Source organism: Lutra lutra, chromosome 11 (assembly GCF_902655055.1).
Source record: "Lutra lutra chromosome 11, mLutLut1.2, whole genome shotgun sequence".
NCBI classification, from domain to species: domain Eukaryota; kingdom Metazoa; phylum Chordata; class Mammalia; order Carnivora; family Mustelidae; genus Lutra; species Lutra lutra.
Genome location: NC_062288.1, coordinates 103,718,627 through 103,737,148, shown reverse-complemented (window position 1 = coordinate 103,737,148; position 18,522 = coordinate 103,718,627). Strand labels below are relative to the sequence as shown.

At 39.0% G+C, this 18,522-nt stretch overlaps 1 protein-coding gene across 4 annotated transcripts in view; it reads right to left on the bottom strand.

Moving 5' to 3' along the window:
* Positions 1-18,522, bottom strand: part of GALNT11 (polypeptide N-acetylgalactosaminyltransferase 11) — a 53,534-nt gene that overhangs the window by 10,893 nt on the left and 24,119 nt on the right. For all 4 annotated transcript variants that reach the window (XM_047694424.1, XM_047694423.1, XM_047694426.1 and 1 more), the window contains 5 exons: positions 16,528-16,860; positions 9,049-9,172; positions 6,973-7,139; positions 4,461-4,586; positions 1,882-2,131 (listed from right to left, as the gene is read on the bottom strand). In XM_047694424.1, the coding sequence (XP_047550380.1) occupies positions 1,882-2,131; positions 4,461-4,586; positions 6,973-7,139; positions 9,049-9,172; positions 16,528-16,822 (962 nt within the window). In that variant the 5' untranslated portion in view covers positions 16,823-16,860. The remainder of the gene's footprint in view (positions 1-1,881; positions 2,132-4,460; positions 4,587-6,972; positions 7,140-9,048; positions 9,173-16,527; positions 16,861-18,522) is intronic.

The following is an 18,522-nucleotide window of genomic DNA, read 5'->3' as shown; positions in this document are numbered from 1 at the left end:
ATGTTTGTGATTAAAAGCATTAAAAATTAAACGATGAAAACCAATGCCCATGAGGACGGTGAAACGGGCAAGACGGGCGGGAGCACAAACACGGAGAGCAAGCAGCAGCCGGGCTACCGGCCTCCTGCGTGGCGCGCCCTTACCTTCTCACAGAGAACACCATGGACAGTCCGGGAGGACAAAATCAGAGTCACCACTGTCTGCCTCCAATCACAGGACAGGAGGCTGTAGAGACCGGAAACCCAAACAGACAGTCCCCGGATGCAGCCCTGCCTGAGAGCGGGGAGGGGGTTCGGGACCCGCCCAGGTTCTGACACTGAGCTTAGCAGAACTGCAGCGGATTCTCACACGAAGCCCGAGAGAGCAGAAGTCGGCCCCGCTCGGCCAGCAGACCACATCGGCCCCCAGGAACCAGCGGAGGTCTCCCCTCCACGTCTGGGTCAGGTGAAAGGAAGCTGGCAAGCCCCTACAGGCCAGCCGCAGAGCCACCTGATGTGCTGGGAAAACATCACCTCCTAAAGGTAGAGAGAGGCATGCCCTCCAACCTGTTTCCCTCTTGTAACGCGGGAGTAACAGCGCGGGTAAAATTGTCTTTTTAAAGAAAGACAATGGAAAACCACCCGACCTCCCCACCAACAGTAAACTGGGTAAGTTAATGATATATTAACAGAACATGACCCTCTTTCAGTGCTGTATAAAGCAGAGCCATACACTGTAACCCAGATGAGTTTTTTAAAGCAATACTGAGTAAAAGCAGCAAGGACAAAAGGAGTCCAATGGCTTCATTTTATATGAAGTCCAAGAACAGGCAAAACTAAACTATATTGTTTAGAGACGCACGCAGAGATGGTAAAACTACAGGAAAGTGAGGAAATGATCACCAGGTCAGGGTAATGACAGCTCTGGGGCCAGGGGCTGTGACCAGAGCAGGGATACAGGGGGCATCTGGATGCTGTGTCTTGACCTGGGTGGTAGCTACACGGGTGTTCATATTATAACCATGTATTAAATTGTGTGCATCATACATATATACATATGTGTACTTTTTACATAATTTTGTCACAGGTAAAAAAAAACATGTCCAAAACAAAAAAAAAACCTATAGGTCCAAGAATGTTAAAAAGTAGAAACACAGACAAACCTCTCCGAAATCCACATGAGAAATTTAAAACAAAAAACAGGGGCCCCTGGGTGGCTCAGAGGGTTAAAGCCTCTGCCTTTGGCTCAGGTCATGATCCCGGGGTCCTGGGATCAAGCCCCGTATCAGGCTCTCTCCTTGGCGGGGAGCCTGCTTCCTCCTCTCTCTCTCTGCCTGCCTCTCTGCCTACTTGTGATCTCTCTCTGTCGAAAAAAATTAAAAAAATAAAAAAAAATACATAAGCAGATTTGTAATATTGAGAATATGAATGAGAACTAAAATAATTTCTGCACTGTGACTTGTAACTGTACTAAGCAGAAATCCATCCTAAAAATCCCAATTACAGAAAACACTTACACAGCAAATGTTCCTCACAGCGCCACTCGTACTAGCAAAGAACTGAAGGTAGGTGAATGACAAAGGCAATAAACCATGCTGAACCAACATTAAAAAACACTGCACGTGGGGTATTCCTACCATATCCTATGCACAATTATCCCAAGATACTGATCTGTCTGCCTTTCTAAGTGATACATCCTGAGGACATGAATAATTCCCAGGTCACAAATCTTTCCTTAGAAGTTGGCACAGCACATAAAATTCAGTGAGCATTCAAGAATTTCCAATGGACAAATTAAGCCACCACTTCTGCTCCCTGCAAAGAAGGGATTCTCTTTAAAATATTTTTTCTCTTTTGAAGAAGTACTGACAGGAATTTTTCCTATCTGGAGGAGAAATCTCACTTTATTGGTGCAGTAGCTCCTTCTGGTCCTCCGAGCTCAGAAAGGGGAACAAGATCCCACTTGAAGTGAAGCCCCCAGTTGAAACCTCCCCGCACGACAGGGGACGAGCTGTAGGCGAGCGTGTCCGCGCTGATGATATCGATGACAGGGCACACCACGGTCTGCCGGTCCTGCTGGATGGCAGCCAGCAAGGGCTGCAGCCACATCACATTTACTTCACAGTGGCTGTCCAGGAAGACCAGGACTTCTCCTGAGGAGGCAAACAGCAGCAGACCTGAGAGGTCACAGCAGTCCATTCAGGGGCGGCTGCTAGTTCCCTGAGATGCTGCGTTCACGGTGTGAAATACACCCGCCTCCCTTCCAGCCCAACGGTCAGACCATTCCTCTACGCCAGTCAGGAAGAGAGGAGGACTTTCTAGCCAGGAAGTCTGCCTCAAGTGTACTGCTAGGATTGAGAAACATGTATAAATTAATCCCTATTCTCCTCAGTGAGAAGATTCAAAGTCTCATAGGAACAATTCTCTTCTCCAGACAGAAAGCTATGGACTGCGGTACAAGGGCAGTGGCCACTTGTGTGTAAATGTTTTTATTACACTTACTGCGATCAAAATATTTCTAAATTTAGGGGTGCCTGGTTAGCACAGTAAGTTAAGTGACCGACTCCTGGCTTCGCCTCAGGTCATGGTCCCGGGGTTGGGAATGGAGCTTCGAGCTGGGCTCCGCACTCAGCAGGGGTCTGCTTGAGATTCTCTCCCCTCTCCCTCCACCCCTGCCAGCCCTTCTCTCTAAAAAAAGAAAAAAAAAATTCTACTTTAGTATACATTTCCCTGCCTGAGAACCTAACTGTCTTTGCTGGTGACACAGAAACATGACCTTAGTGATCATCGCTACAACACAGCAACTCTCTCAGGAGTGAGAGAAAGATATACCCCTTCTGCCATGCCAGTGACATGGGTTCCCTTCTCCTCTGAAGTCACCACTCAGTGGCCACATGCTCACCACTTCTTCCATTTTTCGCCATTCCTTCCTAAATTGTCCAACCTGGTCAGCTGTAGTGGCTTTCATGAGCCAATGAGGTACCTTTTCTTCTAGCTAGTAAAATAAGAATCACAATGATTTTATCAAGCCCCTACACCCCAAGTTCTGGAATTCTCAAATTACCTTCCTATTTTTTTCCCATATCCATACACTACTTACAATATTATATACCTACTGTTTTTAAACTAAATCATTTAACTTAAATAAATTTATTTTAAAAGGAAATTTTATCAAGATCAAAAATGAAAATCAGAATCACCAACCTTACAGAGGTAACCATAAAGAGAAATACAATGGTTCAATACCATGTAACTGAGAACTAACCAGATATATTTTCTGCAAAATACTAAATTTGATACTTTTTCCCAAAGATTTAATTTATTTATTTGAGAGAACGAGAAAGAGAAAGCATGAGGAGGAGGTGAGTGGCAGAGGGAGAGGAAGAAGCAGACTCCCCGCCGAACAGGGAGCCCAACATGGGACTTGATCTCAGGACCCTAGATCATGACCTGAGCCGAAGGCAGAGGCTTAACCTAGGACACCCAGGTGCACCGTTCTGTCTTTTTCAAAGGGGAGGTAAGTATATGCTGGAGATGTCTTATAGATAGATTTCTAATAGAGACTTTATCTTTGATGGAATCAGAAGAATTGAGAATTTTAAAGAAAGTATCTTTATAGTTTTATAAATCAATTTTCATTGTTTTTTATTTTTATTTTTTAAGTAATCTCCTCACCCAGTGTGGGGCTTGAACTTACAACCCAAGATCAAGAGTCACACACTCTACTGACTGAGCCAGCCAGCTGCTGTGGTAAGTCAATTTTCAGTATCATGTCCATTTATCCAACAAAAATCATAATGCATTATCACCAGAGGTATGTATTTGAACTTAAGAATTACTGGCTTAATTCAAATCAAACAGTTTGAGTACACATATTTTAAATGTTGTATGACAAAAATTACAGGGGTGCCTAGGTGGCTCAGTCTACTGAGGGGCCATCTGACTCTTGATTTCAGCTCAGGTCATGATCTCAGGGTCATGGGACTGAACCCTGTGTCAGGCTCTGTGCTCAGTAGGGAGTCTGCTGGAGATTCTCTCTCTCCCTCTCCCTCTGCCCCTTCCCCCTGCATGCTCACTCGCTCACTCTCTCAAATAAGTAACTCTTTAACAAAAAAATTAAAGTAAAAAAAATTACAGAAGTTCAGATACATTTTGCTTTACTCTTCTCCTTATATAAGTAAACAAGATACAGACCCACATGAGCAGCAATAATTTTTAATAAGGACCACTATGAAAAAAGACCAGTTTGGACTCTAGAGCTCACCTCCCTGGAGTCTGTATTTTGGGACAACATTGTTGTCCCAAGAAATACAAAATTCTTTGGAAAGAAACCCTTTCCAAAGTGAACACAAGCCTTCTCTCTCCTGCTGACAATGCCCATTTAAGAAATCACTTTTCACAGATCTCTGCACAATAAGAAAGGCTCCAAGGACAAAGCCCTTGTCACTTATCCGCCACTGAGAAGAGAACAGGAAGTTATACCTGTAGAGTGGGCTGCTCCAATCATCCTTCCTCGAATCAATCCCTCACGCTTTGTGTTTCTTATTACTTTAATTTTTCCAGGGAGATATTTTTGGACATATTCCTCTAGTTCTCCTTTCAAATCATCTGAAAATAAAGAGTCATAATAAAACAACAAGAGACATATACAAAGACTTTTTTAAGAGCTACTCTAAGATTGTATCTGATACTTGCAGCAACAAATTATCAAGTATTACAGAATCTTTTGCTGATTTAAAAAAAAAATTATGGTTTATCTCCTAAGGAAGAAAAAGAAATGAAGGGTAAGAGTTGAAACACTAGCCAAGAAGAATACTTAATTTATAGAATTATTCATATTTCCACAGCAACTAGCACAATGCTTTGCATAAAGAATGTTTGAAATGATTATCTTGAGTGAATGAATGTTCCGCTGACTGCATTAAATCAGATTTAAAACCAAAATAAGGTATGTCTTTTGTTTGAAATTAACTGTTACTCCAATTCAGAACAGTTTTAATGACTTTTTAAAAAAGATTTTATTTATTTATTTGACAGAGAGAGAAATAGCAAGAGGGAACACAAGCAGGGGGATTGGGAGAGGGAGAAGGAGGCTTCGTGCTGAGCAGGGAGCCCGATGTAGGGCTCGATCCCAGGGCCCTGGGATCATGACCTGAGCCAAAGGCAGACACTTAACGACTGAGCCACCCAGGTGCCCCTGGTTTTAACAACTTCTATGGCTCCTACCAAGAATTATACAGTAACAGCAGTAAATACGTCCTTTTATTAATTTAGTATCTTCCAAGGACACTAAATATTTTTTATAAATTCTAGCTCATTTACATTTAAATTTCATAACTTCAAATATCTATTAATTCTTTCCATTGTTAGTAGATAAACCATCGTAAGTTATTATGAATTATCACTTTAAAAAAAAATAACTACAAACTGAAAAACAAAATACAGATTAAAAAAAATTCAACACCATAAATTCTACAATTTAGTATTTAGACAATCTTTGTTTCTTATTCTTTTTTGAAATTAAGTTTTGTTTTCTATTAACCTTTCTAAATTTTCTCTTGTGCTATTTCAGTATATGCCAAAGTTTAAGCATTTTGTTCCCAATGGGCTCAGTGTACATTTCCTTGCTTTATATAGTCAACTGGTAGACCAACCCTGTTATTGATAAGAGGTGCTAATAAACTCTTGAGTAGTGAAAAATCTGTAACTGGCATCCAGTTCATCAATGTACTCCTACAGCTTGCTGTAATGAAGAGAGCAGAGGCTGAGAGCTATGCAGACCGGTGGTCTAATTTCAGCTCTACCACTTAACAGCTAAAGGACCTTGAGACTATTTAATATTTCCTCTCTATAAAATAAAGGATACAACCTATCTCTCAAGATAGCTGAGACCCGAGTGAGTAGCATAAATAAAGAGCCTTCCATCCTATGTGTACATGAAACCATTCTTAGGAAGTCTATGTTGAACTGAAGTAAGTACAAATTTCCAACTATAAAAGAAGTCAGTCACAGAGATAAAAAGTAGAGCAGAGGGAATATAGTTAATAATATTGTACTGACACTGTAATGGTGACAGACGGTGACTATACTTATTGTGGTGAGTAATGTAATGTATAGAATGTTGAATCAATACGTTATACAACTAAAACAAATCTAACACAATTATACTTCAATATTAAATTTTTAAAAATTGTATAATATATATACTGAATCACAAAACACTGGCATTCGGAGATCATCTAAGAGCGATCACAATGCAATCTGCTTTTATCTGGGGCAGTCAATATAACAGACTCATTAGATGAATATAAGCCCGAGGTGTTATACCGAGAGAAAAAAGCCAATGTCGAAAGGTCACTTATTGTATGATTCTATTTATGTAACCATTCTTAAAATGACAAAATCACTGAGAAAGAAACAAAATCACAGAGATTAAGGCTGCCAGGGATTAGGGATGGAGTGGGTCAGGGATGTGGACGTGAATATTAACAGGTAGCACAAGGGAGATTTCTGTGGTCGTGGAGTAGTCTTTATCCTAATCACAGTGCTTGTTACAGAAACGTACACACAGAATAATATGACACAGAACTGCACACAGACGCTATACTGACAATCAAATTCCTAGTTTTGATGTGTCACTGTCTGTTAGATATACCAATGGGGGAAACTAGGTGAAGGGGTAACAGGATCTCTTTGTAACCCACTGTTGCTAATCTATAGTTATTTTGAAAGAAAAATTTTTTTCAAAAGGTAGGCCAAGGGAAAAATTTCAAGGGCCAAACTTAAGTAGCACAGTCTGTAAAAAGATCACAAAGCTGTTTCCAAAAAATTATCCTCTAATTAACAAACATACTTACTTGTTGCCGACTCCCTGCACCTGCTGGGACCAGGGTCCTACCCAACATCTATCTGAACTGTCAGCTGATGCTGCTGATTCTAATCCCACCGTGATCAACAGCCCAGATCCCACAGTATCAGCTACAACATCCCTTACCGAAGTCACTGTCATCGTCCACAAGGATGATTTCATGAAGGAGCTGGGCTGGTGTGCGGTCTAGGACACTGTGCACAGTACGGAGCAAGGCAGACAAGGCTTCATTGTAGAAACAGATAACAACACTAGCGACTGGCAGGTCCACAGGGTAAGACTTGTCTTTACATCTGTGAAGACACATATGAGAAGATGTGATGTCCTGAAAGGTTCAACCTTTTAGGTCATTACTCACTAAACATTAACTGCCTCCTGCGCAGACTCCTTCCTACAATATAACAGAAGTTTCTTAAAAAGCATTTAAGGAGGGTGCCTGGGTGGCTCAGTGGCTTAAAGCCTCTGCCTTCGGCTCAGGTCATGATCTTGGGGTCCTTGGATCGAGCCCCACATCATGCTTTCTGTTCAGCTGGGAGCCTGCTTCCCCCTCTCTCTCCTTCTGCCTCTCTGCCTACTTGTGCTCTCTCTGTCAAATAAATAAAATCTTTAAAAAAAAAAGCATTTAAGGATACACTGGTATCATACTCAAGAGTTTTATAGTTTGTTAATAACTACTCTCTCCAATACCTGCTACTTTGCTTATTTTTAGATTAACATTTAAAAAATTTTTTCTTTTTTTGGTACAGAGGTTACATAAAAATGTGTTATTTGTATGGAATCACTACAAGTTTTTAATGCAGTATTCATAAGCTCATGTTTAGCTTCTCCACAATGAACATTCAAAAGGAAGAAAGAGGGGCACCTGGGTGGCTCAATGGGTTAAGCCTCTGCCTTCGGCTCAGGTTATGATCTCAAGGTCCTGGGATCGAGTCCCGTATCGGGCTCTCTGCTCAGCAGGGAGACTGCTTCCCGCCCCCCGCCCCCCGCCTACTTATGGTCTCTGTCAAATAAATAAATAAAATCTTAAAAAAAAGGAGTTTTATTTCTTGTCCAATAACAGAAAAAATTTGAGTAAACTAGGATATAACCAAAATCAAGATTCTATCAAGCAACTGTGTGATAAAAAGGGTTAGATGGCTTCAAGCAACAATAATAAAAAGTCACTAACTAAAGAATAAAATCCAGAATTCCATGTTCTTTTGCATGGCATACAAAGTGTTCCAACATCTGGACCCTGGCTACCTCCAGTCTCCTGGCACTCCCCCGCTGTGGCCATAGTAATGGTTCCAGTACCTTTTCAAGTGGTGTCATGACTCAATCTGTTCCCCATGCACGGAGTGGTCCCCTGCACACTGCTCAGCCAGCACCCTCGAGGAGGCCTTCCCTTATCACTCTGGTTTCAGGGTCCCCAGTACACCAGCTCCTACCACAGCCCTCATTCTAGCACTACCACAATTACCCGTTCCCTCATCTATCTTCCCTACTAGGCCTGTGATCCCAGGAACTATGTCTTACTCTACTTATTTTCAAGACCTAATACAGTGTCTATAAAACAAAGGTGCTCAAAAACGTCTGCCTGTGAAATGACTAATTGACCAACCACATGAATGAAAAGCCTTTGAAACAAAATCAGTGGTGCCTGGGTGGCTCAGTGGGTTAAAGCCTCTGCCTTCAGCTCGGGTCATGATCCCAGGGTCCTGGGATCAAATCCACATCAAGCCCCACGTCAGGCTCTCTGCTCAGTGGGGAGCCAGCTTCCTCACTCTCTGCCTGCCTCTCTGCTACTTGTGAGCTCTGTCAAATAAATAATAAAATCTTTAAAAAAAAAAAAAACCGAAAACAATGAAGACAAAAAAGTGAGATGAGTAAAATTCTTCACTGATTTTTAATTCCTTTTCCACAAATACAATAAACATTTAAAAGAAATTTATGCTCAGAAGTTTATCTAGTTAGACGCAGTTAATACCTCTAGCCTTTTCCCTATGATTTTAAATTTCAAAAGAGACAGAGCAAGCTCCAGAACTCTGTTAGTACAATCTCCAGCTTCAAGTGTCACAGGAGTGGAAATCTGTCTTGAAGTTTTCTAGTATCCTGAATGACGAAGCCTAAATGCATTTAGTAACACCACCCTCACAACTTACTATAATGCCACTAAAAGCATGGTCATTAAAACACAGCCGTATAAACCACTGAGAAACATACGCAGCATTCCTAGTGTCCGGCACATCTCTGTGGTAGCCCAAGCGATTACTGATAAGCATGTTGAAGGCATGTTTCTGATAGCCCAAGTCTCTCAACTCCTGATCACGTTCATTAAAAATCATACCTGCAAAAGATTGAAGTTACAGTCAGTATGTTAAATCTGGAAAGGTCTGCTACAGTTATTGTTATATTATGATCCTAAGAAAATCTTGACTTTAATCTCTTATAGCTAAATAGCCATGTTTCTCAAATCTAGATTGTCTCCATTTTCAAAAAAGTAATTGAAGTCAGAGTCAAATTTTTGTCAGTCTAGTGCAAAAAGTAGGTATACCTTAACCATGAATGATACCTGTTCACTAGCCATTAATCTTAATATTATCAAGAGAAAAAATTACAGATGTCTTTTTTTCAAAAGACTTAATGATGGTATTTCTATTAAAGCAAGAGACTACAGAACCCATGTGGACAACAGGTCCCAATGACAGGCAATTTTTTATAAGAGCCCTCACCTAAAATTTAAAAAAAAAAAAAAAAAAGCTACTGATAAACCTTTCTATAAAAAGTCTCTGATTCCAGACTTTAATCAGCTTCATAGTCAAGAAAGCCAAGAAATTCCCTCAGAGTGCCCATCAAAATCACTACAATTCAACATTCTTGTTCTAACATTCAGAAACCTTACCTTTACATAGAAGGATAATTTCTCTTTTCGCTTTCTTTCCCATCTCAAACCTTTAACCTCTCCTCACAGAATGACTCCCTTGTCCCAGCATTTCCCAAAGTCTGGTCACAGAAATCTAATTTCACTGGACATTAACAGATGTTCAAAAGAAAAAAAGGATTTCATGGTCAAACAATTCAGGGAAACAATGGATTTTGAAAGTCGAATAGGTTTTAATTTCATTTGGAATGGAAGGACAATCCTGATCCTTTAATACTGTTGACAGTTTCACAGATAGCAGTTGTGAGGGGATGGGATACAGAATGACTACAGTCCCCAGATCCACTTTGGGAAACACTACCTCTTAATATGCTTTTTCTATGAGCTTTTAAAGCTGGAGTACATTTTTTAAAAGCAGAGTATTTTTATTATTAACAGAACTCTAGAAACTTTAAAGATTTTATTTGACAGAGAGAGACACAGTACGAGAGGGAACACAGGCAGGGCGAGGGAGAAGCAGTCTCCCCCCGCCCTGAGCAGGAACCCCAATGCGGCGCTCGATCCCAAGACTCTGGCTTCATGACCTGAGCCAAAGGCAGATGCTTAACTGAGCCACCCAGGCGCCCTAGAAACTTCATTTTAAAGAAGTGTTTAGTGTCCTTACATCCTGTGTTCTTACTGGCTGTATAGTAATGAAAACAGAATTCCATGTTTTGCTTCTATTAGAGTGTTTTCCATGTATTAAGATACCCTAAACAGTGATCCTCAATCACCTGAAGATTACTTTCAGTCTTTGTCAATAACAGACAGAATTGTGCTGACATTTCAACTATTACTAGTTTTCATGGTTTTACATTGTAATATAGACTTTTAAAAAGAAATTCTAGTACAGCTAACATACAGTGTTGTATTAGTTTCACATGTATAATATACTATACTCAGTACTCATCATAGTAAATGTACTCTTAACCCCCTTGACCTGTTTCACCCACCCATTCCCACTCACCTCCCGAGAACCACCAGTTTGTTCTCATTAAGGGTTTCTTAATTTGTCTCTTTCTTTCTTAAATTCCACATGAGTGAAATTATATGGTAGTTTTATTTCTCTTATTTCACGTAGCATTATACCCTCTAGACCCATCCATGTTGCAAACAGCAAGACTTTATTCTTTTTTGTGGCTGAGTAGAATTCTAATGTGTATATATATACACACACCACGTCTTCTTTATCCATTCATCTACCAATGAACACTTGGGTTGCTTCTACAATTCAGCTATTATAATAATACTGCAGTAAACATATGGGTAACATGTATCCTTTCAATTTAGTATTTCTGTATTCTTTGGGTATACATCAAGAAATGGAATTACTGGATCATATGGTAATTCTATTTTTAATTTTTTGAGCAGCTTCCATACTGTTTTCCACAGTGGCTGTACCAGTTTGTATTCTCACCAACAGTGCGTGAGGGTTTCTTTTTCTCCACATCCTCATCAACACTTGTTTCCTGTGTTTTTGATTTTAGCCTTTCTGACCGGTATGAGGTGGTAGCTGCATTTCCCTGATGAGGAGTGATGTTGAGCATCTTTTCACGTGTCTGTTGGCCATCTGGATGTTTCCTTTGGAGAAATGTCTATTCATACCTTCTGCCCATTTTTAAACTGGATTGGATTTGGGGTTTTTGGTGTGGAGTACATCCTTTTATAAATACAAAAGAACAACGTTCTATTCACTTTTTATAAGAGGATGCAAAATCCTTGAGAGCAGAGACTTTGATCATGTTCAAAACAAAAACTGCTTGATACCCAGCACCTAGGACAATGCCTTGCACAAGCTAGATTCTCAATAAATTCTCCTTGATTCAATAAATCAATGACTAGCTCATACTAGACACTGAAAGGAATATTTTTTTAAAACATTTTTATTTATTTGACAGAGAGAGATCACAAGTAGGCAGAGAGGCAGGCAGAGAGAGAGGAGGAAGCAGGCTCTCTACGGAGCAGAGAGCCCGATGCGGGGCTCGATCCCAGGACCCTGGGATCATGACCTGAGCCGAAGGCAGAGGCTTTAACCCACTGAGCCACCCAGGCGCCCCTGAAAGGAATATTTTCTAATACATATCTCTTGATGAAAAATTATTCCATATTAACAGATCACTTTAATTCCATCATAAAATGTGGTGTACAAACACACATACACATGTGCATGCGCGCGCACACACACACACACACACACACACAGGAATATCATTCAGCCATGAAAAAGGGAAAGCCTACCAGTTGTGACAACATGGATGGAAGCTGAGGGCATTATGCTAAGTGAAACAGAGAAAGACAAGTACTATAATACTGTATGATCTCACTAGAGACAGAATAGATGTGGCTGCCAAGGTGGGGTGGGAGGAGGTACAGATGGGGTGAATGTTGGTTAAAAAGGTACAAACTTATAAGTTCTGGGGATGTAATGTATAGCATGGTAATGGTGAATACTACTACTGTATTGTGTTTCTGAAAGTGGCTAAGAGTAGATCTTAAAAATTCTCATCCCAAGAAAAAAGCATTTTAACTATGTGAGGTGATCAATGTTAACTTACTGTAGTAATCATTTCACAGTATATGCTTGCATGAAATCATTATGTTATATGCTTTAAACTAATACAATGTTATATATGTCAATTTTATCTCAATAAAACTGGAGGGAAAAATCACATTAGCTTACTTTTGTCCTTCCCCTGTTCATATAAAATCATAGCCAACTAACTAGCATGCCAGAGGAGCTATTTTTTTTTTTTTTTTAGATTTTATTTATGTATTTGACAGACAGAGATCACAAGTAGGCAGAGCGGCAGGCGGCGGGGGGGGAGCAGGCTCCCCGCTTGAGCAGAGAGCCCAATGAGGGGCTCAATGCCAGGACCTTGGGATCATGACCTGAGCCGAAGGCAGAGGCTTTAACCCACTGAGCCACCCAGGCGCCCCAGAAGAGCTATGTTTTTTAACTTAATTTTTTTCAGTATAACCACAGCAATTTTAATACTGCATTTGAAAGCAATATAAACATATCAAATAGCAAAATGATTCAATTAAACTAGTACTTGGAAGCTCTTGCAAGCTTAGTATTAGTTCATTTATTTGTATCCACGTTAGAAAATGGTAAGCTATAAAAGAACTCCCCATATCTGGCTGTGTCTACTATGGATAAAAAGAACACAGTGTTCAGCCATGCCTCACAGAAACTATTTCAAGTTCTTTTATAATTAACTGCAGATTAAATGAGAAAATCTATTTCTAATTTTAAATTTATTATTGATCATCTTTCTAAAATGTACTTTACAAGTTCTTTCCCCTATTTATTTTTATTATTATTATTTTTTAAGGTTTTATTTGACAAAGAGAGACAGTGAGAGAGGGAACACAGGAGGGGGAGGGGCAGAGGGAGAAAAGCAGGGTTCCCGAGCAGAGAGCCTGATGCGGGGCTGGATTCCAGGACCCTGGGATCATGACTCAGCTGAAGGCAGAAGCTAAAGGACTGAGCCACCCAGGTGCCCCTCCCCTGACTGTTTCAAGATAATGCCCTCGGGGGACACCTGGGTGGCTCAGTGGGTTAAAGCCTCTGCCTTCGGCTCAGGTCACGATCCCAGCATCCTGGGATCAAGCCCCGCATCGGGCTCTCTGTTCAGCGGGGAGCCTGCTTCCCTCTCTCTCTCTGGCTGCCTCTCTGCCTACTTGTGATCTCTCTCTCTGTGTCAAATAAATTAAATAAAATCTTTAAAAAAAAAAAAAAAGATAATGCCCCCGGCAATCACCATACTTTTAACTATTACTGTACTGATTTGTATGAATTCCTTCTAAATCAAGTTTCCTTCACAGAAGCTGAGGAGGTTGTTTTCATTTTTCTCACTGTGGTAAAAAGGAGACAACATGCGGATTACCGTCGGTGACACGAGCACACTTACGACATGAAACTTCATGCCCATTAAAGCAAGCCCCCCCCCAGCCCCTTTAGCTACTAATCTGCTTCTAGTCTCCATGCATTTGCCTATTCTAGACATTCATATAAATGAAACCATGCAGTATCTGACCTTTTGTGTTCTGCTTCTCTCACTGATCATATAACGTTTTCGAGGCTCCTCCTGGTTACAGCATGGGTCAGAACCTCATTCCCTGCTATGCCTGAATAAGTCCCTGCACGGAAAGACATGCTGCTTGTCTTTCCATCCACTGATGACCGTCTGGGTTCTCTCCACCTCTGTTCACTGAGAACAACACTGCTATGAACACTGATGTACAAATCTTTGAACATCTGCCTGCAATTCTTCTGGGTATATACCCGAGAGAGGAATTGCTGGATCCTAAGGTAACTCTGAGTTTAACCTATTGAGGAACCAGCAATGAATGAAGGTTCCAATTTCTCTGTATCCCAGCCAAAACTTGTTATTTTCCTTTTTAAAAAAATTATAACCATCTTACCAAGTGTGAAATGGTATCCTCATTGTAGTTCTGATTTGCATTTCTGTAATAATGATGTTGAACATTTTATGTGTCTGTCTTTGGAAAAATGTCTATCAAATTCTTGGCCCATTTTAAAATTGGGTTATTTGTCTTTTTATCATTGAACTCTTAAGAGTTCTTTTTATACTCTGGATAATGAACCCCCATTAGAGACAGGATACACAAACATTTTCTCCCATCCTGTGGGGTGTCTTTCTTCTTTCCTGATTGTCTTCTCTGATGTACAAAAGCTTCTAATTTCAATGAAGTCCAATTTATTTTTTTTCTTTTGTTAACTTGTACTTTTGGTGTCATGTAAGAAACCACGACCAAACCCAAGGTCAAGAAGATCTACCTTTAGGATTTCATCTGAAGGTTTTATGCTGTTAGCTCTTCTATTTAGGCCTTCATTTTGAGTTAATTCTTACAGATGATATAAGGGTTCAACACTCTTCCACTGTACGTGGATTATCTATTTGTCCCAAAAGCATTTGTTGAAGAGACTATTTCTCCCCCATTGAACCGTCTTGACACATTTTTTAAAAATCAAGAGGCCAAAAATATCACAGGTTTATTTCTGGACTCTCAGTCTATCCACTGATCTATACATCTGTCCTTAGGCCAATATCAGACTGTTTTGATTAATGTAGCTTTGTAGAGAGTTTTGAAGTGTGAGCCCTCCACCTTTGTACTTTACCTAGATTGTTTTGGTTATTTAGAAGCTCTTGTAATTTCACATTAACTTTAGAATCAGCCTTTCCATCTTTTCAATAAACCTTATTTTGATAATGACTCTCTAGATTGCTCTGGGTAGCAGTAGTTCCTTAAACAGCATTTAGTATTCCAGTCCATGAACCTAACATGTTTTTCCATTTATTTAGGTCTACTTTTATTTCTTTCAGCAGTTTTGTAGTTTCCAGTATACAATCTCACACCTTCATGGTTATACTTATTATATATATATATAATATATGTTATATATATATATATATAAATATATATATATAATTATAACCTTCATGGTTATATTTATTCTTAATAAATATAACTTATTCTTAAGTATTTTATTCCTTTTGATACTATTGGAAATGGAATTGTTCTCTTAGTTTTATTTTCCAACTTCATTGCTAATGTACAGAAATACAGCTGGTTTTCGCGTGTTGATCCTGTGCCCTGCAACTTAGCTGAACTGATTTCTTAGCTATAACAGGTTTTTTGTATATCTGTTATAAAGCATTTAGTTTTTCAGCTAAGCAATCTGAGTTTGTTACATTTCGAGTGTCTACAATTTTCTCTCTACTTTCAAAGGCAAATACAAGGTCCATTCAAAACAGTAAACCCAATGTTACTTCTTTATAAAAGTTTTCTACTAAAGTAACTTAAATAAAGAGGCTAGAAATTTACCTATTAATGCTTTTAAAGTGTCTAAATAGCAATCTGAAAAAAGATAAGGTTTACTTTATGAAAGTTGAGGAAATAGTTTCCATTTCTCCATATAATTTTAAGTATTTTCAACTCCATGTATTTGAAAATCATTAAATCCTAGAAACTGATTTCTTTGAAACTATAATCAAATAAAAATAAACATTTTAACATTTCCTTTATATTTTATGGATCTTTCAATCTCTGAAATATCTCTTTTACTTCTAAATTACTTATTATTTGAGATTTCTAGGACAAGATTAAAGATCTAAGTTTTAAAGATAACCAAAATGGCTCATTTGTCCCTTCAAATAAAATTTGCTAAAACCAGGATTCTAAAATTACAGTACACAAAAAACATATACAATAGATTGCTTCCAAATTGAACAGAATAGAATTTTCGATGAAAAAAGTTTTCCTTTTATAAGAGTTTACAAACTCCTATATTTAACATACTGCCTCATCTTAACAATTCTTGTAAGTAGAAATCTTACTAGATATAATTTCAGCTTATCTCTAAACGTAACAATGTATGTTCTGTTTTAATGAACTCTGCCTTTCAAAATATGTTATATATAATCAAGTTACCTTTTGACCATTTCTTTCCATTATTAAATAATGCTAACAATTAAAATCTTCCCCCATAAGTTCCATTTCCTTCCTTCCTTCCTTCCTATTCTGGACCTTTTTACTTTTTCCCAAGTCTTCATAAAATACTGAAGTCAGAAATGCCTAAATTAGAATATAACTCCCCACTGAATCTGCAAAATCCTAGAACCTCAACTAGTTCATTAACAAAATAGAGGGGAAAATGATCCATTTCTAATCCCCATGTGATTTAGAGAATAACTAAATTTAAACTTCCAATAATTAAATACCCTGACATGCTACCAGAAGTCCAATACACTTACCCAACTCGGAAGAGAATTTCATGTTGCCTTTTTCTGGATCTTCAACGTGATTATCTATCGTATCATCAATTCCGTTTACTTTGAACTGTGACTCTAACACTCGACTTGGGCCTCGAGTGAAACGGGGATAGAATTTTTTGGGGAATGGTCCATGGGGCCCGGACCCCTTGATGGGCACATTCTTAAGTGGCTGAGTCACTTCACTGAAGTTGAAATAAATAAAAAGCAAAACCGTCCACGTTGCAGATGTAAAAAGGCATCCATAACAAAAATATCGAACTGTGACACTTCCCATTATAGACCTAGCATAGCTGAAGGGCCATCTTCAATCTCCTGAAAAAGAAGGACAGCTAGGTTAGACCCTTCAGGACACGTGTAAATCATCCACCAAGTTCACAATCACTGTTTTCCAAACAACCGAGCAGAACTTCTCAACTATTTACTTAGGATCCCAAGGCACAGTGTTAACTAAGAGTCAAATAAAAGAAGGTATGTGGATAGCACTGAATTAAAAAAAAAAAAAAGGATTCAACAATTAAAATCATAGGCAGCAAAACAGCTGACTTCCTCATCTGTGTTAATGGATATTTTACCTTTGGTCTGGATTGCTTACAGTGTGGTAATTTCTTTCAGATTCTGGCTTTTCATGAGGAAAATACAATTACCTTATGTATCATGGCAGTCTATCTAAAGTCCGGACTTCCACTATAAAATTATAGGACTCTTCCAACCCAAAGATCTTAAAATCTGTTATTAAAAATAAGCAGCCTGAAGAAAACTGTCCTACTTTCCAATCAAAAATTAAACCTGCCCTAATGCCTACTCTAGATTCAACAGTTATAGTTCAAATTTATAAATGACAGTAGAGGTAAGGTGAAGGAATCTATAGTTTTGATAATAAGCTTCCTAGTGAACTCTGATGCACAGCCAGATTTGGGAACCAATGGTATAATGAGAAGACAATATTAAGTACTAATCCCGTTCTGTCACATAATGGCTATGTAACTTTAGACAAATTACCAAATTTCCTTAGCCTCACTTTCATCAACTACATTCCAAGTTAATAATACTATCTTGCTGGATGCTTGGAATTAAATGAAATACTCAGAATTATATAAGACATGTAAAATATCAAGTACAATGATCAACACACAAAACACAGTGATTTGCACTGGATCAAGAGAACCTCTACAAACACTGTGGCTGGCTTTTATTTCATTTGTTCACTGTATTCCCTCACTCAGCACAATGAATGGCACAGAAAAGCAGTTGAATGATACCTATAGAATGCAAGAACACAGCACAAATTCAACGTTAATGTTTTCCTCCTCCTCATTAGGTCTAAACTTAATATGTAATATGAATGGTATACATGACCACCTGTTCCTTACAATGACCCACAAGTCCCTATTTAATCTGGAATTACCTCTCTTACTGTATTTTCTATTACTTCCCTCCTCATTCATTTCATTCTAGACACAGGTCTCCTTAGGGTTCACCAAATGTGCCAATCATACTCCCATTGAGGGATTATGCATCAGTTCCTCCCTCTGCCTGGAATACTTTTCATCCCAGCTAACTTCATCTCTGTTAAATCTCTGCTCAAATACCACCTTCTCAGTAAGTTTCTACACTAAGGTAATTTAAAACTGCAACTCAAGCACACAACACTAGCTCTTCTGATTCTCCCTACTCTGCAACTTCCACCTTCCTACATACTACATAATTACTATTTCTTGTCCATCCCCCCCGCCGCTAGAATGTAAGCTTCATTAGCAAGAGCTTTTGTCTGTTCATTTCCCTGTAGCATCCCCCCAGCTTAGAACAATGCCTGGTATGTTTAATAAATATTTGTGGAAATTAATGAATCAATTACTGCAGTACAGTTTTCAATGTTTGCAAAATGCTGGGTATTTATAAGTGAATGTATTGCTGTCACATTCAAGCCAAGCAGTACCTTATGCTATACAAAAATATCATGACTACCTTATTTCA